Genomic DNA, 24,719 nt, shown 5'->3' on the forward strand with positions numbered 1-24,719 from the left:
CAGAATTTTTTCCAAGTCATTTTAGGTCATTTCTTTTAGTCCATTCATCATGAAATTTACATACAATATAAAGAGTAACAGGCATTTTCAAAATATGTTAAAAACTGAAAAACAACAAAAATCTCTTTATTAATCCTAGAGGGAAATCCCTCTATTACAGCAGCACAAAGCACAGTAAAGAGCATAACAAGAGCAAAATGAACAGAGCAAAGTATCACCATACACTATTTACAGATATATAAAAAGAAAGCAGAGATAAATAACAGAATAAACGATACTAGAACAATAAACAGTAAAAGTGATGTGCAGCACAAAAATACAAAGTAATTCCATGAATACTATGCAGGAGACTATGCGATGGTGCCTGTCCCTCCAGTGAATGAGCTACTGACTAAGGACTGTAGCAATAAATGTTATATATGAGATATGATAAACAAAATATGAAACAGATCCATCTGACAGTCTCTCTCTCTCTGTTCTCTCTGTATCTCTCTCTCAGGTGGCTATAGTTCAGTTCAGTGATGACGCTCGTACGGAGTTTAAGCTGAACTCTTACGGTGATAAAGAGTCGCTCCTGGACGCAGTCCAGCGAATCACCTACAAAGGAGGAAACACCAAAACAGGCACGTAGCCCCTCTTCATCACCATCATCATCATCAGGAGGAGAATCAGACAGAGAGTCAGTCTGTATTCAGGGCGTCTGTAAGGCCTTGTTCACATTACCAAACCAAAGTGGCACAAATCAGATTTTGCGCCTTAATGTGACACAAATCTGATCTGATGTGCCTGAAAAAGATCAAATAAATGTTTGCACAGACATATTTGAAGATTTTGTCTCCAATCAAAATTCATCACTGCATACACTTATAATTTAAATTAAATATATAATTACAACTTTCAGGCACCAGAATCTTACTGCTGAATGATTTATGGTGGAACACAAAATTCCTTAAATGCACCATTTAAAGTGGAACATGAATTCTACTGAACCATTTAAGGCGGAACAGAAAATTCTGCTGCACTATTTATGGTGGACGGAGTGCAGTGCATTATGGGATATTTGTTGATGCTGTTATTTGGCTCTGTGTTTGTATGTGATCTGGATCAAATAATAATAATAATAATAAAAATAATAATTATTATTATTATTATTATTATTATTATTGTTGTTGTTTTTTGTTGTTGTTGCTTTGTTTATTATTATTATTATTATTATTATTATTATTATTATTATTATTATTATCATCATAGATTTAAAGACGATTCTCAGATTGGCTCTATTTAACCATTTCACTCCATGCGCAGCTGGATTAGACTATTACTCTACAGTCAGGCAGTCAGGAATCTATATATTTGTGGGGCTAAACTGCTTTAGGCTGAATGAAGCTCTAAACTATGCTGTGATTTCAGGCCGAGCCATTAAACACGTGAAGGACAGCATCTTTACTCCGGAGGCCGGGATGAGGAGAGGGATTCCCCGAGTTCTGGTGGTGCTGACGGACGGTCGCTCGCAGGACGACGTCAACAAGATCTCCAAGGAGATGCAGGTGGATGGTGAGTGATGCTTCAGTGTAGACCTGAGGCACAATCAGCATTATCAGCTTTTGTTTTCTTTGTAAGTAAGTTCATCTTTCTCTTGTGGGAGCCGAGTGCACAGCTACAAAGCAGGTCCTGTGAATAACTTTCCTGTGTTCACTAAATTTCGTTCAGGTTTGAGCTTTTCAGTGTAAACTGGGCGGTCCTAATCTTGGGTTATGTTTACATAAGCAGTATCCTCACCAATCACAAGGCTGATGTGGTTTGCCCCGCCCACACAGATTTAACAAAACTGAGTTCGGTCTCTCTGTGTCCAAGTCGAAGAAACTTACAGAGAGAAAAAGCTAACCAGCAAGCATAAGCTAACCATCAAGTGAATGCTAACCACCAAATGAAAGCTAACCACCAAGCGAAAGCTAACCACCAAGCGAAAGCTAACCACCAAGCAAATGCTAACCACCAAACGAAAGCTAACCTAATCTCTCTATTTGTCATCCACCTGTTATTTGTTATTTATCTGCCCGTTCAGCCTATAGCAGTTTAGCCCCGCCCATTCAGCCTACTGCAGTTTAGCCCCACCCATTCAGCCTACAGCCATTTAGCCCCACCCATTCAGTTTACAGCAGTTTAGCTCCACCCTTTCAGTCTACAGCAGTTTAGCCCCACCCATTCAGTCTACAGCAATGTAGCTCCTCCCTTTCAGTCTACAGCAGTTTAGCCCCACCCATTCAGCCTACAGCAGTTTAGCCCCGCCTGTTCAGTCTGTGTGTCAGTGTTATAACAGTGTATATTTGTTCTGATGGGAGTTTTTATTGTGAACGCTGAACTTGCAGGTGTTTATTTTTTAGGCTACATCATCTTCGCCATCGGTTTCGCCGACGCTGATTACGGTGAGCTGGTGAACATCGCCAGCAAACCCAGCGAGAGACACGTGTTCTTCGTGGATGATGTGGACGCTGTGAAGAAGATCGAGGAGCAGCTCATAACGTTCGTGTGTGAAGCAGCGACAGCCAGTGAGTTCAGCTGCACTGTGATCTGATCTGAAGATGCCAATTCAGCAGCACTGAATTTGGGAAGATTATTAAAGTGTCATTTTAGAAATTAATTTTTATTGGAACAGAACCAGAATAAATAAATTAATTCAGTGATTCTTCATGAAATTTGAGGTTTCACGATTCAGTCAAACTTCTAACAAAGTCAAAACATTTTATAAAAGTAAACAAATAATAAGTGGTGCTGGGACACTGTACTGTACTGAATTATTACTATTGATATTATATTGACGTTTCTTATCAATATATCATTGATATTTCTTTGTTATTACTATGATATTGATATGATATCAATATTTGTTTCTTATTGATATATTCCTGTTATGATATTGATATGTTTTTATTAATGTATTTTTGGTATTGTTGTTGTTGGTATGATATGGATATTGATATTGATATACTTTTCATATCTGTTTCTTACTGATATATTATTAATATTTGTCTGTTATTGAAATTAGTATTGATATTATATCAATATCTGTTTCTTACTGATATATTATTAACATTTGTCTGTTATTGAAATTAGTATTGATATTATATCAATATCTGTTTCTTACTGATATATTATTAATATTTCTGTTATTGATATTAGTATTGATATGATATTGATATGCTTCTTAGTGATAAATTATTTATTATTTCTGTTATTGATATTAGTATTGATATGATATTGATATGTTTCTTAACGATATATTATTTATTATTTCTGTTATTAATATTAGTATTGATATGATATTGATATCTGTTTCTTACAGATATATTACAGATTTTTCATTGTTATTGATATTAGGATTGATATGATAATGGTATCTGTTTCTTATTGATATATTATTAATATTTCTCTGTTATTGATATTAGGATTGATATAATATGGATATCTGTTTTTATTTATATATTATTGATATTTCTTTGTTCTTGATATAATATTGATATTGATATAATATTGATATCTGTTTTTTATTGATATGAAATGTGATGTTTTTGTCTCCAGCGTGTCCCTCTGTGCTGATGAGCGGGAACACCTTGGCAGGTGAGAGATGGAGATACAGACTGACCTTCAGAATGTCCTTCAGCTCTAGTTTTTTGATGATAATAACACTGTTAATATTTAACATTTCTGCTCTGGATTCTGAGTGCAGATCAGATCAGATCAGATTGTGTCCTCACAGCGAGTCTGACTCACTGAGAGCTGAAGAGTAAAGCTCTGATCTGTTTATTCTGTATTATCAGTCAGTCAGAGTCAGCAGGCTGATATGCTCATGTGGTGTTTTTATTATTTCAGTCTTGGCTCTGATTGTGGCTGCGTGAACACACTCTTTATTTAACCCTTTGAACCCTGAGCTGATCTTAAGCGTTATTATTCTGTCACTTTTATGAAATATTTTACATTATAACTGCTATTAAATTAGTACGTAAAGTACCCAACTGGTTGTGTCACCAATGCTCATTTCCAGGGGGATAGAAATTCTGCTAATTGCATCTGAAAACAATTTGCAAGGTCAGATATTAAATATATTACAATAGTTGTAGATAAACAGTTCTTCATTGTCAGTTAAACAGCTGAAACTCATAAAAGGCTTTTAAAGTCTATATGAATATAAATAAATATTGTAGGGTGGAACTTTTGTTTTGTTTTGTTAGTATCTGTTAATTCACATTTATTTGTCTTACTTCCCATCAGTTCTGTTCATGGTGTAACTTTAATATCAGCTGATTTTATCGCTAAACAATACATCAGTCCAGCTGCGGTGTGTAGTTCTGAGAGTGAGGAACTGAGGTGTAGATTCTCATATCCACTGTTATGTCTGGTTTCCTGGACTAGATTGAGTCTAGTCCTCCACTCTGACGAACAGGTTTAAATCCTGTCCAGAAAAAAAACAGGTCTTAGAGTTTAAGGCTTTAATTTTACTCTCTTTTCTGTAAAGTGGAGTTACTGAGTTTGTGCATTGATGTGCTGCAGGTTTCCGGATGATGGAGATGTTTGGTCTGGTGGAGAAACATTACAGTAACGTTCAGGGAGTTTCGATGGAGCCTGGAACCTTCAACAGCTTCCCCTGTTACAGACTGCATAAAGATGCCCTCCTCTCACAGCCCACCAGGTACATGCTTCTCTCACTGCCCACCAGGTACACCCCTCTCTCACAGCCCACCAGGTACAACCCCTCTCACAGCCCACCAGGTAACACCCCCCTCTCACAGCCCACCAGGTACACCTCTCTCTCACAGGTGCACTGCTCTTTCACTGTCCACCAGGTGCACCTCACTCTCACAGCCCACCAGGTACACACCCTTTCTCACAGCCCACCAGATACATCCTCTTCTCACAGCCCACTAGGTACAACCCCTCTCTCAGCCCACCACGTACATCCTTCTCTCACTGCCCACCAGGTACACCCCTCTCTTACAGCCCACCAGGTACACCCCAATGTCACAGCCCACCAGGTACATCCTTCTCTCACTGCCCACCAGGTACATACTACTCTCACAGCCCACCAGGTACATCCTTCTCTCACTGCCCACCAGGTACATCCTTCTCTCATGGCTCACCAGGTACACCCCTCTCTCACAGCCCACTAGGTACAACCCCTCTCTCAGCCCACCACGTACATCCTTCTCTCACTGCCCACCAGGTACACCCCTCTCTTACAGCCCACCAGGTACACCCCAATGCCACAGCCCACCAGGTACATCCTTCTCTCACTGCCCACCAGGTACATACTACTCTCACTGCCCACCAGGTACACCCCTCTCTTACAGCCCACCAGGTACATCCTTCTCTCACTGCCCACCAGGTACACCCCTCTCTCAGCCCAAAAGCTATACCCCTTTCTCACTGCCCACTAGATACTCCCCTATCTCACAGCCCACAAGGTACACCTCACTCTCTCAGCCCACCACGTACACCCTGAAAAAAAACAAAAAAAAACAAAAACAAATGTGTGTATTATTTTCAGAAGTGTAAATTTAGGGGTCGGGTTTGGCACAGACCCCTCCCAACAGAAAATAGCCTATAAATGATGATTTTGTATAAAATTAGCTTATTACTGGCTTATTACTTGGGTTTAATAGATCATAACATACTCATTGTAAATATCTAGGATCTGAACACTCCATTGTTGTTTTCAGTAGTGTTTCTGCTGTACGAGTGCAGATTGAGCCGATTCAGTAAAACCCTCCATATAGTGAGCCGACTGCACGTTGAGCTGGTTTCAGTCTTTCGGGTTACTCAGGCTGACATTACCATGATTGCTGCACACGGTGTGATTGGAACGCTGCAGTGTTCCTTCGGTTCCTGATGGAATCCAGCAGTAATTTAACAGGTTTTCTTCCCCGGTGGCCAAACCTGGCTGAGATAGCGTCCAACCCGGCCGACAGCCCGCAGAGTCCTAACAAAACGCGCCATGTGTCAGAAGCGAAGGGAATTCTGGGCCGCGCTGATTTGTTTGGGTCCCGATGGCTCTGATAGATCCTCCCTTCACCCCACTGAGGGATAATATTTAGATTAAGCTCCACTTTCCAGGCCTCGGAGGGGTGCTGTTATTAGTGCAGAGAGCCTCAGTGCTCCTCTCTGAAGCTCCTTCACCGCACAGCCGCTCTATAAACACCGATCAGGCTGATGGGAGCAATCACAGCCGCGCTTTTATTACAGCGCTCTGCTTTGTCATTATCAGCTCGGCTGATGGGGGCCTCCGAGGGTGATGACAGCTGTTAGGGTACAGAGTCGGGGAGGAGCGGAGGATCTGTTTCAGTTCTAACGGGTACCCGATGACCAATCAGTGCTGGACTTTTATTGGTTTTTATGACAGGTACTCAACACACAGCACTGATTTGGCTGGAAGGCGTGTAAACAACCATAAACAACCATAAACAACCATGCTGTGAACAAGTGTAGTGTTCTGTACTATTATGGTTCATGCTTTTTGTTGCTCTTTGCACACTCTCAGTGTTTAACTGTTTAAAGTCTCAGCTTTATTACATATTACAGCTTACTAATTTTTAATTACTTCGCTAATAAACACAAACAGCAATGCAAACATCATGTAAGGTATTCTTTAATTGAGCTCTGAGCACAAATCTAAAGAAATGCTTTAATTCTGTATAGTTAGTCCTTTTAATGAGTGAGCTCAGCTAATTTAAGGCCACCCACTGCTGACACAGCTTGTTTAATTTCCATAGAAAAGCAGTGATGATTAGAATGGGACACTCTGAAGCAGCTGCACATGAGCCTAAGATCACCATATCCAGTCCCAAGTGTGGGCTAGAGGGGTATAAAGCCCCCCAGCATTGGGCTATGGAGCAGTGGAACTGCATTCTCTGGAGTGATGGAGCTCCATCCAATACCTTTGGGATTGTGGAAACATTTTGGCTTTGTCGTTGTTGCTCTCTTGCTATGGTTACAGTTATTTTCAGGTGGATTCTAACATGTCACTTTGTTGCTGTTACTTTTTTAATGGCTGATTGTCATTGCTAGGTTACAGGTGAACATACTCTGATACAGAGCTTTGTTCAGAGTGCAGTTATCGAGGCCTAATCCCATTTCTTCTTTTTACCCCTACCCCTTGTTTTCGAGTGTTGCCCCTTGGAACAGGGTAGTGGTTGAGATCGTCCCTCTGAAATGGGACCCTCAAATAAAAAGAGCATCACTTCATTAACAGCTACCAGCGCTGCTCTGTAGGAGACCCTGCCAGTCTGCAGTGACAGCAGAGGAGGGTAAAGTTCAGCTCCTCACTGCTGGGCTTTAGTTACATTTAGGGAATCATATGATCTTCAAAGAGGGGGGCGATTATTTATTATCACCCACCCCTAATTCTTCAGTGATATGAAGCTGAAGTCAGATATTCACCAGCTTCTCATTGGAATTATCTCGTTCCACCTTAAATGGTGCAGCAGTTCCGATGGCTGAGGTGCCAGAATGTAACCGCTGCACCATTTAAGGTGGAACGGGAAAGTTAGCTACCGAGACGTCAGCACTACTAGTGATTTTTTTGTGCTCATTATGAAGAAAAGGACCATAATACACTGAAACGACATTAAACTAAGATAATATGATGGTTACTGTAATTTTTTAACAGAGAAAATTCTCATATTTGTGGGTTTCTTTGGTCTCTTGTTCTCCATCTCGCCGGTTTTTCTTTTTTTCTCATAACTCTCTGTTTGGAGTCTCTGAAAAACCTCCGTTTGGAGGGGCATGTAGCCTAAACACTTTGTCCTACCCCTCTATCTCAGCAAGGATCGGGACACCCTACCCCTAGATGTGAACACACAAAAAGGAGGGATAGGGCTGAGTGGTAGGGGCGAGGGGTGAAATGAGATTGTGCTCGAAATATATTGGAACTAACTGTGGCAGAAAATATATTAAAACTCATTAATGAATCAATATTTGTACTAAAATATAGTGTCTGGAGCTTTGATGACCGCAGCAATGTTCCTCTGTAAATGACTGACAATGTTCTCCACATGAATCACAGCACTTTCCTGTTTCACCCAGAAGCTGAAACTCTTCTTTGATTGACGTGTTTGGGTTTATAGGTTTCTGCACCCTGAGGGTCTCCCCTCCGACTACACCGTCTCAGTGCTCTTCCGCATCCTGCCTGAAACCCCTCAGGAGCCCTTTGCACTGTGGGAAATTCTTAACAAAGACAACGAACCCCTGGTGGGCATCATCCTGGACAGTGAGTATCATCTCAGACAGTCAGGTCAAAAACATCCTCCATAACTCAGTGTGTGAGGTGTAATCAGAGTGATTCAGAGTGGTTTGGTGTGAAATGGTTCAGATGTCTTTACAGTGGTGGTGATAGGAACCAGGGGTCGCCATGACTACAACACAAATATAGACATTTTATTTACTATCCAGAACCACCAGTGAACCTACACGAGTCTTCTGAGTTTATATGGAATGTTGATGATGGAAAATAGTGGAAAATCTGAAATAATAAGTTTTCTTTGGGGACTATTTTGCCTCACAGCGCCCTGCATGTATCCCTCCACCATGAATGGAGTTTAAGTTCTCAAAACTATCATAAAACAGTGTCTCAGTCATCAGGCAGTGAATTCATAACCATTTCATGTAGGAACTTTCTGTGAGGGAGCTTTTAGAGGTGGACGTCTGGTTCCTATCACCACCACTGTGAACAGTTCTGACTCGGTAAGTTTCTCTAGAACAGAGCGTTTCACACCAAACCACTCTGAATGACTGTCTTTCCATTTTAAACAGTTAATTACGCAGAAAAAATCATGCCAAGTGGTAGCTTTTAGGTGGTTATTGTAAATTGTTAGCTACTGACCCAAAGTGTCTCTTAAAAAGAAAAAAACTGAAGGTTCTTTTCTCTTAATGTTCAGATGGAGGAAAAACTCTGACCTTCTTTAACTACGACTATAAGGGTGATTTCCAGACAGTGACGTTCGAGGGACCTGAGATTGGGAAGATTTTCTATGGCAGTTTCCACAAGGTCAGTCTCTCTCTTTCAGCTTCTGGGTTACAGCCTCCTGACAACAACGCTCCTGACCCACAGCTCTCTGCTGCTACTATCAGTGTTGAGTTTTTCAGGATGAGCTGAAGATCAATTTTAATGCTTCTCTGCAGATTTCACTATAGATTCAACCAAAGTGATCATTTCCATAATCCATTTCCATAATTTCCATAAAAAGCTACAACCAAAATGATCATTTCCATAATTTCCATTTCCATAATTTCCATAAAAAGCTACAACCAAAGTGATCATTTCCGGCATCAGGGGGTCCTTTGGTGGGCAGCTCTCCACCAACCAGTCATCATTCCCCACTAAGCCCATTCTTGTACGTGCTTTGATGGCAGCAGGTGGCAACAAAACATTCAAAGTTAAACTGGCCATATCGCCCCCTACACTTCCTGTAGTGTATTACAGTCTGTCAGAGTGACTGTGTGGATCATATGAACATTATAGAGCTTTTTAAATGAAACAGTAGAAGCCATATCGCCCCCTACACTTCCTGTAGTGTATTACAGTCTGTCAGAATGACTGTGTGGATCATATGAACATTATAGAGGCTTTTTAAATGAAACAGTAGAAGCCATATCGCCCCCTACACTTCCTGTAGTGTATTACAGTCTGTCAGAATGACTGTGTGGATCATATGAACATTATAGAGCTTTTTAAATGAAACAGTAGAAGCCATATCGCCCCCTACACTTCCTGTAGTGTATTACAGTTTGTCAGAGTGACTGTGTGGATTATATGAACATTATAGAGGCTTTTTAAATGAAACAGTAGAAGCCATATCGCCCCCTACACTTCCTGTAGTGTATTACAGTCTGTCAGAGTGACTGTGTGGATCATATGAACATTATAGAGCTTTTTAAATGAAACAGTAGAAGCCATATCGCCCCCTACAGGAGAGGAGAGGAACGGTTTAGCATTCTAAAACATTCAGCTCCTCCTCTGATAGCGTGCAGTCCTCTTCACTGGTCTCTGTCTCTCTCAGCTGCCGTGTGTCCACTAAGAACAGTGCGTCCTCTCCTCTGCTGAAGTTTGTTTACAGAGCTGGATAATGTGTTCTGGGCTCAGTGTGGAACCTGCCTGGCTGTGTTTCGGTGTGTCTGCTGAGTGTAGTCGGTGTTTGAGAAGATGACAGGCCGGCTGGAACCCGCTGAGCAGTGATCTGTTTATTTGTGTATTCTCCTCACTTCTGTTGAGGTGTGTGTGTGTGTGTGTGTGTGTGTGTGTGTGTGTGTGCTGTAATCCCTCAGCACTGAGCTCCTGCAGGAAAGGGAACCTGTTAGACATACAGCTCACTGATACACGCAGTGTAAACACCTCTTCTTACTTCACAGATAATGACTGAGCTGCCAGCTTTCTAAATAGAAATGGAGACAATGAGGACAGTTTCATTCACACCTGCAGAACTGCGCGAAAGGTCAAATCACTGCTCGTGTTAAAGTGCCAATGTGATGGAAAACTGAATTTCCTCTCACTTTTTTGGAATGAAGGCTGTTACACCCCAATTGCGACATTTACAAAACTCCTGATTTTTTGCATCAGACTATACACACCAGACGCAACATGATTTTTTTTATTTCGCCTTGTTCTTGTGCAACAAAATGGGCAGAATATATATCGTCGCTGTCTAAAGAAAAACAAGTATCTCAGAAAGAGTAACTTTACAGGAGAAGGTAAAAACACTGTTACGTTTCAATGCAAGTCTATGCAAAGAGAGTTTATTCCAAGTTATTTTAGAGCATTTCTATTGGTCCATTCTTCATGAAACACAGTGTAAAGGACAACTGATGTGTTGAAATGATGTAAAAAATAAAAATCGACAAAAATGTAGGTACATGGTTTTCTTTCAACAGCGACGACATACATCATAAAATTTTTATTTGCAGAATCTATATGAACCAGAGTGGCACAGCACAGCAAGAAGGGCCTGGGTTGGATTCCCCGGCCGGGTGACCAGGATCCTTTCTGTGTGGGGTTTGCATGTTCTCCCCATGATGGACCATGGTGACCTGTCCAGGATGTTTACTGCCTCCTGTCCAGTGACCGCTATGATAGGCTTCATTGCCCTCTGTGACTCAGGAGGATAAGCGGCTTAGAAAATGTGTATGTGTGTGAACGAACCATTAATAGGTCCTCCACCTCATGCAGGAGCTGAAACTGTGCGAGAGCTTCACTCACAAGTTTGAGCTGCTTTTGGAGTTGCAGCTCCACATGAGACGAAGCACAAAACAAATAGGCTGAATGTCTTTGGGTGCAAATAAGGTCTGATTCTTTGCTCCCAGCAGAATGGACGAACTGTGACACTGGGCTACTGTCCATTTTGGAAAAGTGAAAGTGGCGTGAAAAATGCATAATGATGCATTTTTGCTGCCCAAAAAACGCATTTAGTGTCCATAATACTGTCAGTTATATTAATGAATTAATTCATTGAGTGTGTTTACATGCACTCAATAATCTAGTCATAATCGGATTTCTGCAGTTATCTGATTATTCAAATGGTCACGTAAACAGCACACTCTGATTTCTTAGATTGCAGTAAGGTCTAGATATCAGCTAAAGAGGCTGGATTTGAGCTCAGTAATCAGATTTCTCAGTGCATGTAAACACTTACTCTGATTTCTTTCGGATTTCGCAGTCTGAGCATGTGCGAAAACAGACCGCGGTACCAGAAATAAGCGAGCAGCGTTGCTGTGAGACGCAGTAAAACACTTTTGGAGCGACGCTGAAAATACATGCTTGACAAAATAAAGGATTTAAATATTCTTCTGTGAGTTTATTGGATGGTTGTAAAGCAGAAATCTGATTACTGTCTAACTCTGTAGACCCGGAGTTTCCCCATTATCTGATTACTCAAGTATATGCATTGATCGGATTACTGACAAAATCTGATTTTTTGCAGTTATCAGATTATTTAGTGCATGTAAACACGCCTATTGTTGTTTGAATAAATTGCTCTCGGTGTGTAAAGGCCTTAAGAGTTTTATGCATAATGTAAACACTGTAGAGCAGAAACATAGAGGCCAGACCTCAGGATGGAAACCATAAGACCAGATTTGCAGAGAAATACAGAGATGAGCTACAAAAGTTCTGTAATTTTATGGACGGATGAGATCAAGATTAACCTCAGCCAAAGTGATGGAAGGATCTGCTCATGATCCAGAACATACAAGCTCAGCGGTCTAGCATGGTGGGGGTAGTGTCGTGGCTCAGGCTTGCATAGCGGCTTCTGAAATGGGCTCACTAATAATTATTGATGATGTAAATCATGATGGCGCCGCAGAATGAATTCAGAAGTCTACAGAAACATTCTTTTTGCCAATTTACAAAAAAAATACATCTAATCTAATGGGAGGAAATTCATCATGCAGTAAGATAGTGACCCAACACATACTGCCAACACAACAAAGGACTTAATAAGAGAAAAAGAGGATGGTTTTAGGCCAAGTCAATCACTAGACTTTCACCCAGCTGAGCTGCATTTCACCTCCTGCAGAGGAGACTGAAGAGAGAGACCCCCAAAACAAATAACACCTAAGGGAAGCTGCAGCGAAAGCCTAGAAAAGCATCATAAAAGAAGCATGCTAGTTTGCTGATGTCAGTGGGTCATCAGGTTAATGCTGTTATTACAAGCAGATATTAAGGGTTATTTACTTTAATTGTAATTTAAGACTTTTGCTCACCTACTAATTGGGTGTTCTGCCACCAAAGGGCCAATGCTATCAGTTGTTTGATGCATCTAGTTGTAAATATCAGTGAATAAAAGCTGAAATTCTGATCTCAAACCCAAATTTCTTAAGCGTAGAGCAAAGGCAAAAGAATTGGCCACAAAACCTTCAGCACAGATTGTGTAACCATCTGTTTAGCCTACAGCAGTTGCCTGTTCACACTGAAGTTATAAGGGGTGTTTCAGCACGGACTGCTTTTTAAAAGAGACACGATACAGGAGAGCCATTCAGAATAGAGCTCATTTACATATATCAGTCTTAATGGCACAGTAAAAGCAATAACAGTCTGTTTAATTGTAGGGAATTAAGAGAGCTTTGAACAGTTGTACACACGTAAAATCATCATTAATCAAATAAAATGACTTTTTATTAAAACACAAAAAAGTTTACTTCAGAAAATTTGTGTTTCGGTAGTGACAACTCCATACTGATTTTCATACTTTGGGACACATTCACTTCAAAACATTTCTACAAATGATCATGTAGAAATGAATTATGACTGTTTTTGGTACATAAACATTGCATTAGAAATGTTATAAATGGACCTCATGGGGAAAATATGGACACTGTAATACTTTTTGTAATTTTTTAAAATAATAAATAAGTGGATAATAATAGTAACATTAATAACAATTACGATAACAATTATAATGGCTAATAACTAAGTGGATTGGAGTATAAACTAGATTGTGAAGGTGTTCTTGAATGATTAATAACGTTCTATAATGATCTATGTACAGTAAATTGCTGTGGTCTCTGCGACTGTAATCCGAGGCGCTGGTGTACATGCTGTGCTATGTATTCTGTGTGTAGAGTGTCTGTGCTGTGAGTGTGATGAGCTGCAGATGAGCCGTGTTTCAGCGCTCTTCGGTTTTTCTGTTACAGCGGCGAAGCTCTCCGTTTCAGAGCCGCTAATGAGGAACAGCTTCGGTTTGCTGGTGGAGCTCTGGGTTTATCTGGCTGCAGCTGAAAGTGATTTGCGCAGTAAACGTTCTCTCACGGCAGGAGCGGTTCTGAGCTGGGCTCTGCTGAGAGAGAGGAACACGCTGGACACTCGGCTGGTAGTAGAGCTCTCACTGAAGCTCAGGTTTGATGGCAGAAGCTGAAGCAGGACTGAGCGACGAGGGGTCAGTGAGGGTCGTTTGGCTCGGCTGAGGGGCAGGAAAGAGCTGGGCTGACAGAACCTGCTTAGATTACAGCAAACAGACTTCTGTAGAATCTATCGAATTTTATTATTTACATTATAAACGTCAGTCAACATCAGACTGCATTAAGGTGCCTTTACATGTTTTTGAGCCAAGTTACGTTAATTTTGAGATGCAAAACATTTGTGTCAACTTCAGCTTGACAAACAGCGAGGCTACTTTGGCTGTGTTGACCTCAGAATGGTCAGAGCTTCGTATATCAGCGCTGAAGATGGGTCATTCTATAGAAACGTCCACTTCTCTGTTTCTCCATAGGAGTCACTGGTGTTACTGATCCTCATTGGTGTTCCACATAATAAAGGAACACCAGAGACATTTTTAATGAACAATGCATTTTACAAACTGGCTGCTACAGAGCATCAAACCACATGTTGTCAATCATGGAATATCCACTAAAATATGGAATTTAATCCATTTGTATTCTATTTTTTCACAATGACCTCAGAATAAAGTCGGTCACACCAGTGACTTCAGCTAAAAGCTTCATATGAAATCATGAGCTAAATGAGAAAATCTCTGATAACTGAAAGACACAGTGGACTCACCATGAGCTTTTCTTCATAGATCCTCAGAAAACAGGGAAAAGGAAGTCGAGTGATGTCATCAGTGTGACTTTTATTTCAAAATAAGAGATTTTTGTTACGCAGTAACACCAGTGACACGACTCCTGGGGACAACTTTCATTATATATTTTATAATATTTATTTGGCTTTTGTTTTCTTTATGTCATTTAATTCATATATTTCATAGTCATGTATAGATTATTGTAGTTAAAATTGCAGAAAAACATACCTAAACATATAGCATCACCCTTTACACATGACTGTGGGGACGAGCTCTTCTGTGGTGCTTGGAATTCTATATGATTGATTTAAAAACCAATATTGTTAAATTGAGGCTCAAGAAGGTGTAACTGTTAAAATAACTTAATGTTTTATTTTAAAATATAAATAAATTGTAACCCTAACATGTTTTTCAAGTGTAATATATCTGTAAACGCTAGGGACACAAAAATGGACGTTTCTGTAGAATGACCCAGATCCAAATGCTAATTTTAGCACACATCCTATTATTCATTTCTTCTCCACTGGCCATAAATGAACACGTAAAGAGAGACTGTATGATATGCGCTCAGTCAGGAGGCTGTATTGTCTTCTGTGCTTTTACTGTTTATAAAGTGGTGAGTTAGCCAGCTTGCTAACAGCTATGTTAGCTTCTTTGGCTAACTGCAGCTGCACACGTCACCCCCAGCAGTGTTTATCAACCACACCAGATATCTACACTTTAATACTTCAGATGAGTGAGCAGCACTGTACTGTCATGAGATTATACTTATCTGATATATGTTTAAGTCATTACAGTTCACGGTTAGCAATATCAAGTTCAGCTCAGTTTTGTCAGTTTTTCCAGATCAGTATTAATGTTGTTTTGTTCCAGCCAGTCTGTAAAGCATCTTACAGCCCGTTTAGTTTGGCGAATGGTGTTGGGTTCATTTCTGGCTGATTCCAGGTTGTTCAGCTGTTCTTCTGTCACAGCTGCTGACTGAAAAGCTGCTCAGTGGTGATGACAGTTTAGGAATTTAGTGTCGTCTCATCTTCAGAGTCTGACCAAATCGGCTGTCGGTCAAATGTGATCTTAAAAGTGTCCATTTTCTGTTTGTGGCAAAGTAAGAAGTAAAAACGTTCAAACGTCTTGAGCGTCTCCTACAGCTGTCAGAGTCGTTGCTTAGCAACAGCGTCTCAGCGGAGTGATACAGTGTTTGTGAAAAAAACGTGATGTTATGGTGAAATAACAGCACAGTTAGAGCACTTCTCAACCAATCAGCTTGCATGGCCGGAACTAACTGTAGTATAATGTTTAATGTTTCAGGTCCACGTGGCGATCAGTAAGACTACAGCGAAGGTGGTGATTGACTGTAAGATGGTGGGGGAGAAGCCCATCAGCGCTGCAGGGAACATAACCATAGATGGAACAGAGGTTCTGGGCCGCATGGTGCGCTCTCGCGGGAAGAGGGACAACTCGGCTCCGGTAAGGCACTCTGAGCTCTCTGCATCTACAGAACCATCTACAGAACACTGAAGGTGAATCAGATCTCGGCTGTGATTCAGACTATTTCAGACTTTATTTGCTACTAAGCTCTAGTGCCTTTATACAACATTTCTTTTCCTAAAAGTCCCCAATTTAGTTGTATCCAGTTCCATCCACTAGTTAGGACCCCCCCAATCACACAATACCACCAGTGCTAGGAGGACGAAGGCAAACACAGGCTTCCTTCGAGACCTGTGAAGCTCCACTGCACCTTTACAAACTCTAACGTCATTGGGCAGCTGAATGCGCTTGGAGGAGAACACTAACCGCCAGTTCTGTTACGTCAGCTAACAGATATCTGTGCTGGCTAGCATCGCGCTGAGTGATGCGGTGAGGCAGGGGGCGCCATCCTGCCCACCCAGAGAAAGCGAGGTCAACTCTCCTGGCCACATATCACTGGGGACACTTATACAGCACTTTTAGGGCAAAAGAAAAACAAAGAAGCCCCGAAAACTGTTTCAAATACACATTTTAATATTGCCAAATTACTCCGCCAAACAAAGTAGTTCCAGCAGATTATGGTGACAGTGTAGCTTAGCAACCAGTTGTTAGTGGATGGTGAAAAAACGTGCCTAGTGACAGTTGCTAAGCCGCAACTGGACGGTTGACCTCTGAAGTCATGTTGTTATTCTGCAGTTGTTGTTATGCCCATAAATAACTAAATACAGTTTTAGAAGAAGCCATTCATTTTTCCCATAGAGATAAACGGCTCTGACCCAGAGTTCCTTATTTGGGAATAACAGCGAGGTCTATTAGCCTGTAGCGGTGGGCTTTATTGAAGGGTGACTGAGCAACTGCTACAGTACGTGACTGCAGAACCATGAAAGAGAACGATGAATATGATAATGAAATATGACCGGCTAATAGAACTTGTAAATATACCACACGTCTATTCTACATTCAAAATACAGTATTTTAACACTGTTTTATCTTCTCATTATTATTCTTCTGATTAACAATCCTGACAGTAGGGGGCGCTGCAGCTCCCTCAGCACCCTCACAGCCGAGGCAGGAACTGATACATTAGTGCTGATTTTTATCTCGTACATATCCGTGTCCAAATAAATGTCGTCAGGATTCGGAGTGGACATAAATCTGTTTATGTTTAGTAGTGAGTGTTAAGCTGCTCATGTTGAGCTGATACTGGAGCTCAGGATGGGCTGGAGGAGCTTTCTGATGACCTGCTGAAGCTCAGACAGAGCTCCTCTGTGGACGGAGGTCTGGAACAATGTACTGACTGAGCACTGAATGGGCCATTGAGAGTGTAAACAGCTCTATAACTGTGTCTCTGAGACTCTCTGACCGTCTGCGGGGCTCGTATTAGCGGCGCTCTTTGTGTGGGGTGATAAGTATGTGATGATTGATGATCTTCACCTCTGGAAGTGACGGAAGCCTTTTCTTCCTTTCCTTCCCTGGATTATTCAGAGCCTTAACCCTCAGACATCTGGAGCTATTTTGTTGATCTTGATATTCTGGTTAAAGGTAATTATGTAATTATAGAATTATAAAGTTATATAATTATACAAGTTTAAGTTTGTACTTCTTACAAAAAAATGTAAACTGTAAAACTGTAAAAAAGGACAGCGCGACTTTTTCTTTCCGCAAAACGAGGCTGAACAATAACCTTTTGTTTCAGTGAACAATGACAGTTCATATATAATTAGTCCGGCTTTATCACTGGTAGAAACTGTGACTTCTAAACGTAATTAATTAATATTACATGAGAAATATATGATGATTTTTTTCTATAATCATATAATCGTGATCAGACTGATGTTAGATAATCAGACTGATGTTAGAAGAAGTGATCAGACTGATGTTAGATAATCAGACTGATGTTAGATGAAGTGATCAGACTGATGTCAGATGGTCAGACTGATGTTGGATGATCAGACTGATGTTAGATGGTCAGACTGATGTTGGATGATCAGACTGATGTCAGATGGTCAGACTGATGTTGGATGATCAGACTGATGTTAGATGGTCAGACTGATGTTGGATGATCAGACTGATGTTGGATGATCAGACTGATGTCAGATGATGTGACCAGACTGATGTTAGATGATCAGACAGTTGTCAGATGAAGTGATCAGACTGATGCCAGACGAAGTGATCAGACTGATGTCAGATGAAGTAATCAGACTGATGTTGGAAGATCAGACTGATGTTAGATGGTCAGACTGATGTTGGATGATCAGACTGATGTTGGATGATCAGACTGATGTCAGATGATGTGACCAGACTGATGTTAGATGATCAGACTGTTGTTAGATGAAGTGATCAGACTGATGTCAGATGAAGTGAGCAGACTGATGTCAGATAATCATACTGATGTTAGATGATGTGATCAGACTTAGATGATCAGGCTGATGTTAGATGATGTGATCAGACTGTTACAAGATCAGACTGATGTCAGGATCAGGCTGATGTTAGATGATGTGATCAGACTGTTACACGATCAGACTGATGTCAGATGAAGTGATCAGGCTAATGAAGTGATCAGACTGATGAAGTGATCAGACTGATGTTAGATATAGTGATCAGACTGATGAAGTGGTCAGACTGATGTTAGATATAGTGATCAGACTGATGAAGTGGTCAGACTGTTAGATGATCAGACTGATGTCAGATGATGTGACCAGACTAATGTTAGATGATCAGACAGTTGTCAGATGAAGTGATCAGACTGATGTTAGATGATCAGACTAATGTCAGATGAAATAATCAGACTAATGTCAAAGTGATCAGACTGATGTCAGATGAAGTGATTAGACCAATGTTAGATGATCAGACCGATGTTAGATGAAGTGATCAGACTGATATTAGATGATCAGACTGTTGTTAGATGAAGTGATCAGACTGATGTCAGATTAAGTGATCAGACTGATGTGAGATGATCAGACTGATGTTAGATGAAGTGATCAGACTGATGTTACATGATCAGACTGATGTCAGATAATCACAATGAAGTGATGAGACTCATGTCAGATGAAGTGATCAGACTCATGCCAGATGAAGTGATCAGACTGATGTCAGATGATCAGACTGATGTCAGATGATGTAATCAGACTGAATTGTCACTGTAATTATCTGGGACCGTAGTTGGAGTCAGTGAATGATGATCAGCATTACTGAGCTCCACTGAAAACTCATTACTGCTGCTGTTGTTTTGACCCATAAACACTCTATAATATGATTAATTATTAACAAACGTGCTCTGTAATTTGTTTACATTTCATAAATTAATGGAGTTAAATCCCTGAAGGGTCTGTATGAGGGTCCACACTTCAGTTCATCACTCTCAGAACTACAGAATGTACATGCTAGTTTCATAATAAATATAGAATAATTCACAGTAGTTACTGAATAATTCATTTTGTGTTGTTGTTTGTAATTAAGTGGTGTACAGTTTTTAATAATGTCTATTCAGTGTATCACTGTTTTCCTTGCAGGGTTTCGGTTACTGTGTTTATTGTCTGTACTGATCAGTGTAGCTGTTATTGTGTGTAGAACGTCTCTAATGTGTGTTTATGTGTCCACAGTTCCAGCTGCAGATGTTTGATATTGTGTGCAGCACCTCGTGGGCCGCTCGGGATAAATGCTGCGAGCTCCCAGGCCTGGTGAGAGAGAAGTGATCACTCCATCACTCTGTTATAGAACAGCACTCCAGCAGAACCTGCATCATACATTAGAACATACATCATACCTGAGAGCGTAAATCATACACAGTGTGTGAAAACCCCCTGGTATTCGGGGGTCCCATCCAGCGTTGGCTGGCTGCTTACTCACTCGGCATAGCGACGCTGATGCTAACTTCAATAGCAACAAAATCACTCACTCACTCACTCGCTCACTCATTCAATCATTCACTCGCTCACTCATTCACTCACTCACTTGCTCACTCATTCAGTCACTCACTCCGTCACTCATTCACTCACTCACTCCGTCACTCATTCACTCACTCACTCCCTCACTCATTCACTCACTCATTCCTTAACTCACGTCCTAACTCACTTGACATACCAACACTGATGCTAGATTTAATAGCAGCAAGATCACTCAATCACTGACTTAATCACTCACTCACTCACTCACTCACTCACTTACTCTTACTCACTCACTCACTCACTCACTTACTCTTACTCACGCACTCACTCACTCACTCACTCCCTCCATCGGTCACTCACTCCTTCACTCTCACTCACTCGCTCCCTCAGTCACTCACTCCTTCACTCTCACTCACTCACTCGCTCCCTCAGTCACTCACTCCTTCACTCTCACTCACTCACTCGCTCCCTCAGTCACTCACTCCTTCACTGTCACTCATTCACTCATTCAATCACTTACTCACTCACTCACTCAGTCCCTCATTCACTGACTTACTCAGTTATTCCCTCATTCATTCACTCATTCACTCACTCAATCACTCACTCCCAACACATCAGCAGGAGCAGATTACTCTGTTCAGACAGAAACAGTAGAACAGGCCTATGGACTCTCGAAGAGGACAGAGGTTCTGAGAGTCCCAGCTGGGAGAACTCACACAAACAGAACATCAACAAAAGTCAACCAGGATGAAACAGGAGACAAAACAGGAGAGAACAGGAGAAAAAATCCAACTATAGTTAGAACTGAAGTATTAAAATAATAGAACATCAGTTAGGGCTGCCGTCCAATCAGCTACTTTGTTAGTGTGCAGTTTATTCAGCTGCTGTACGCTGGTTGTTGTTGTTGTTCACAGGCTCTATAATTGGTCTAAATCTGTCTTTATTATGATCCGTGCTGGTGTTAATTTATCTTGATGTTCTCTCTGTGTCTGTCTAGCGAGTAGAGCAGGACTGTCCCTCTCTGCCGCACGCCTGCACCTGCTCTCAGGACAGTAAAGGACCACCGGGACCCTCCGGACCTCCAGTAAGACTCTTCTCTTTCTCTTTAATCCTGTAATCTGTCTGATATCTCAGTCCAGAGGCTGTAATCAGGGGTTAAACAGAATGATCCAGATCAGCTCCGGTGCCCTCCACCTTAGAGTTTACTGGATTTACCTGCAGACTGACTGAGCTGAACACATTCACAGGAAGAACAATCAGTTACGTCCATTTATGTACAAAATCACTGCAAATGAAAATCACTGTGAAGGAAAATTAATTGAAATCAAAGTCACTGTAAACCAAATTCACTGAAAATGAAAATCACTGAAAATCTGAATCACTGGAAATCAAAATCACTGCAAATAAGTCACTTTTAATCAGTCACTGTAAATGAAAATCACTACAAAAATGAAAAACACTGAAAATGAAAGTCACTGAAAGTCAAAATCACTGAAAATCAGAATCACTGTAAATCAAAGTCACTGTACATCAAAATCACTGAAAATGAAAAACACTGGAACCCTATAAATTAAGATCCTAGAAATTAAAAAATAACCAAAAATCAAATTAAAAAAAAAATAATGTAAATAAATAATAATATGATAACTGTAAAAGAAACTCACTGTAAATCAGGATCAGTGAAAATCAAAATCTCTGTAAATCAGGCTGATTTTAACTGTGCTGTTGAGTTCACTAAATTTATCTAGCCAAACTTTTAACGACACCTGCAGTAATCTTGTCTAAATTTGGTGGGAATAGCACTAGCTAACGAGCTAGCTGGTTGGTTTGGTATGTGAGTGGTTTAGGCTAGTATTGATCAGATATCCAAGTTAATTCACGTACTCTATAAAACTGCAGTAGTTACAGCGTCCAAACGTCTGTTGATTGTTATTCTCTAATTTAATACAAAGTTTTTCACTTTAAATTGAGTGAAAAGTGGAATCGTTGAAATATTTAGATGAATTTCAGAATATTGTAAAAAATTTCAGAAATTTGTAAAAAAGCCTGATGAGCATGTAATGTCCACCTGAGAGTAATAATAATAATAATAATAATAATCTGAACATGAGCATCAATGGAAGAAATAGACCTCAAAAATAATCTGACATTTTAGTACAAAAACATGAAAATTGTCAGTGTCACAGATTAGCTTCAGTTTGAATAGTGAAGTAGAAATAGTGCAGAATCTTCAGTTTCACTACTGCATTTAACGTCTCATGGCTTTACTGTTTTAAACTGTTCAGAATTCTTTCTGTATATTTTCAGATTTAAATGGCAAAAGTAACAGATTTTCAGTGTTGGTCACAACAGTGATCTTAAGGTTCAGTTGTGTATCTTAAATGAGTTTTAATGGAATAAAGGTTTAATAGAATAGGTGCGTGGAACCAGCTGAGTAGCTAATTTTGCATGTGTATGATGCAGGCTAACTCACGGCCAGCAACAGCAAAATTGGGAGTAGTTTGACCACCTTCCACTTTCCACTCAGCACACCTGATCAATTCAGTCTGCTTAGGAACGAAGGATGAATAAAACTGAAACAGTCTGAGAGCCATTGAGACAGGGAGAGAGCGAGAGACAGGGAGAGAGTGAGACAGTGAGAGGGCAAAAGAGCGAAAGAGAGCGAGAGCGCTAAAGAAAAGAGCAGTTAGATAACAGAGAGAGAGAGAGAGAGAGAGAGAAGGAATGAGAGATTGATCTGCAGACTGATTGCTTAATTCAGCCCACGCTGCAGGTAGAACTCGATACAGCAGCATAAATAAATGAGCTCATTTAGAAAAGCAGCGCTTTGTACACACGGAGTGAAAATGCCGCGGAAAGGCCGCGCCGGATAAACAGGGCTCAGCTCACAGAGTCATTAGGAGCAGATCAATTCATCAGGGCCGATTAGTCCACTCCTGTCCTGTCCACACGTATAGATTTCCTCATCCAGGCCAGACGTTTCACCGCCTGCCTCTGAGCAGGGGTAGCAGCAGGAGGATTACACCTAGAGGACGGTATATTTTATTATGGTTTCTTTACGGTAGGATTGCTGGTGTGCGTTCTGTGGAATGATAAACATGACAAATGCTGCCAGCAATCAATCTGATTAATGATAGAGTGATAGAACGTTCTGAGGGTTAGCAGATGGGTCATTCTGACGTTTTAGGGGTAAACAGGGTACGAATGTTGATGTACTTCACCTGTAAATCTGTTACATTGAACGAGATTGGTAAAGCTCTAAAAACACCACTGACCATAACGCCACTGACCATAAATCCACTGATCATGACTCCACTGACCATAACACCACTGACTGTAACACCTCTGACTGTAACTCCACTGACCATAACATCACTGACTGTAACTCTGATCGTTGTAACTATACTCATCGTAACACAACTGACCATAACACCACTGACCGTAACACCTCTGACTGTAGCTTCACTGACCGTAACACCACTGACCGTAACTCTGATCATTGTAACTTCACTCATTGTAACACAACTGACCATAACTCCACTGATTGTTACACCACTGACCATGACTCCATTGATCGTGACACCACTCACAGTGACACCTCTGACTGTAAAACCACTGATTGTAACACCACTGACCGTTAAATCACTGACCCTAAATCCACTGACCAAAACTCCACTCATTGTAACTCCACTGACCATAAATCCACTGTCCGTAATATCATTGACCATAACACCACTGACCGTAACTCTGATCATTGTAACTCCACTCATCATAACACAACTGAACATAACTCCACTGATCATAACACCACAGACCGCAACTCTGCTCATCGTAACTCCACTGACCATAACACCACTTACCGTTACACCACTGACCGTAACACCTCTGACTGCAACTCCACTGACCATAACACCACTGACCGCAACTCTGCTCATCGTAACTCCGCTGACCATAACACCACTGACCGTAACACCACTGACTGTAGCACCTCTGATCGTAACTCCACTGACCATAACACCCCTGACCGTAACACCACTGTCCGTAACACCTCTGACCATAACTCCACTGACCGTAACACCACTGACCGTAACTCTGATCGTTGTAACTTCACTCATTGTAACACAACTGACCATAACTCCACTGATTGTTACACCACTGACCATGACTCCATTGATCGTGACACCACTCACAGTAACACCTCTGACTGTAAAACCACTGATTGTAACACCACTGACCGTTAAATCACTGACCCTAAATCCACTGACCAAAACTCCACTCATTGTAACTCCACTGACCATAAATCCACTGTCCGTAATATCATTGACCATAACACCACTGACCGTAACTCTGATCATTGTAACTCCACTCATCATAACACAACTGAACATAACTCCACTGATCATAACACCACAGACCGCAACTCTGCTCATCGTAACTCCACTGACCATAACACCACTTACCGTTACACCACTGACCGTAACACCTCTGACTGCAACTCCACTGACCATAACACCACTGACCGCAACTCTGCTCATCGTAACTCCGCTGACCATAACACCACTGACCGTAACACCACTGACTGTAGCACCTCTGATCGTAACTCCACTGACCATAACACCCCTGACCGTAACACCACTGTCCGTAACACCTCTGACCATAACTCCACTGACCGTAACACCACTGACCGTAACTCTGATCGTTGTAACTTCACTCATTGTAACACAACTGACCATAACACCACTGATCGTTACACCACTGACCCATAACTCCAGTGATTGTAACACCACTCACTGTAACACCTCTGACTATA

At 41.0% G+C, this 24,719-nt stretch overlaps 1 protein-coding gene across 1 annotated transcript in view; it reads left to right on the forward strand.

Moving 5' to 3' along the window:
* Positions 1-24,719, forward strand: part of col14a1a (collagen, type XIV, alpha 1a) — a 167,690-nt gene that overhangs the window by 110,009 nt on the left and 32,962 nt on the right. The window contains 10 exon segments of the mRNA XM_036596192.1: positions 500-623; positions 1,411-1,554; positions 2,385-2,549; positions 3,580-3,618; positions 4,549-4,687; positions 8,118-8,260; positions 8,928-9,037; positions 15,864-16,022; positions 19,625-19,702; positions 20,907-20,993. Of these exon segments, the coding sequence (XP_036452085.1) occupies positions 500-623; positions 1,411-1,554; positions 2,385-2,549; positions 3,580-3,618; positions 4,549-4,687; positions 8,118-8,260; positions 8,928-9,037; positions 15,864-16,022; positions 19,625-19,702; positions 20,907-20,993 (1,188 nt within the window).

The sequence above is a fragment of the Colossoma macropomum genome, unplaced genomic scaffold, assembly GCF_904425465.1.
Source record: "Colossoma macropomum unplaced genomic scaffold, Colossoma_macropomum, whole genome shotgun sequence".
Lineage (NCBI taxonomy): Eukaryota > Metazoa > Chordata > Actinopteri > Characiformes > Serrasalmidae > Colossoma > Colossoma macropomum.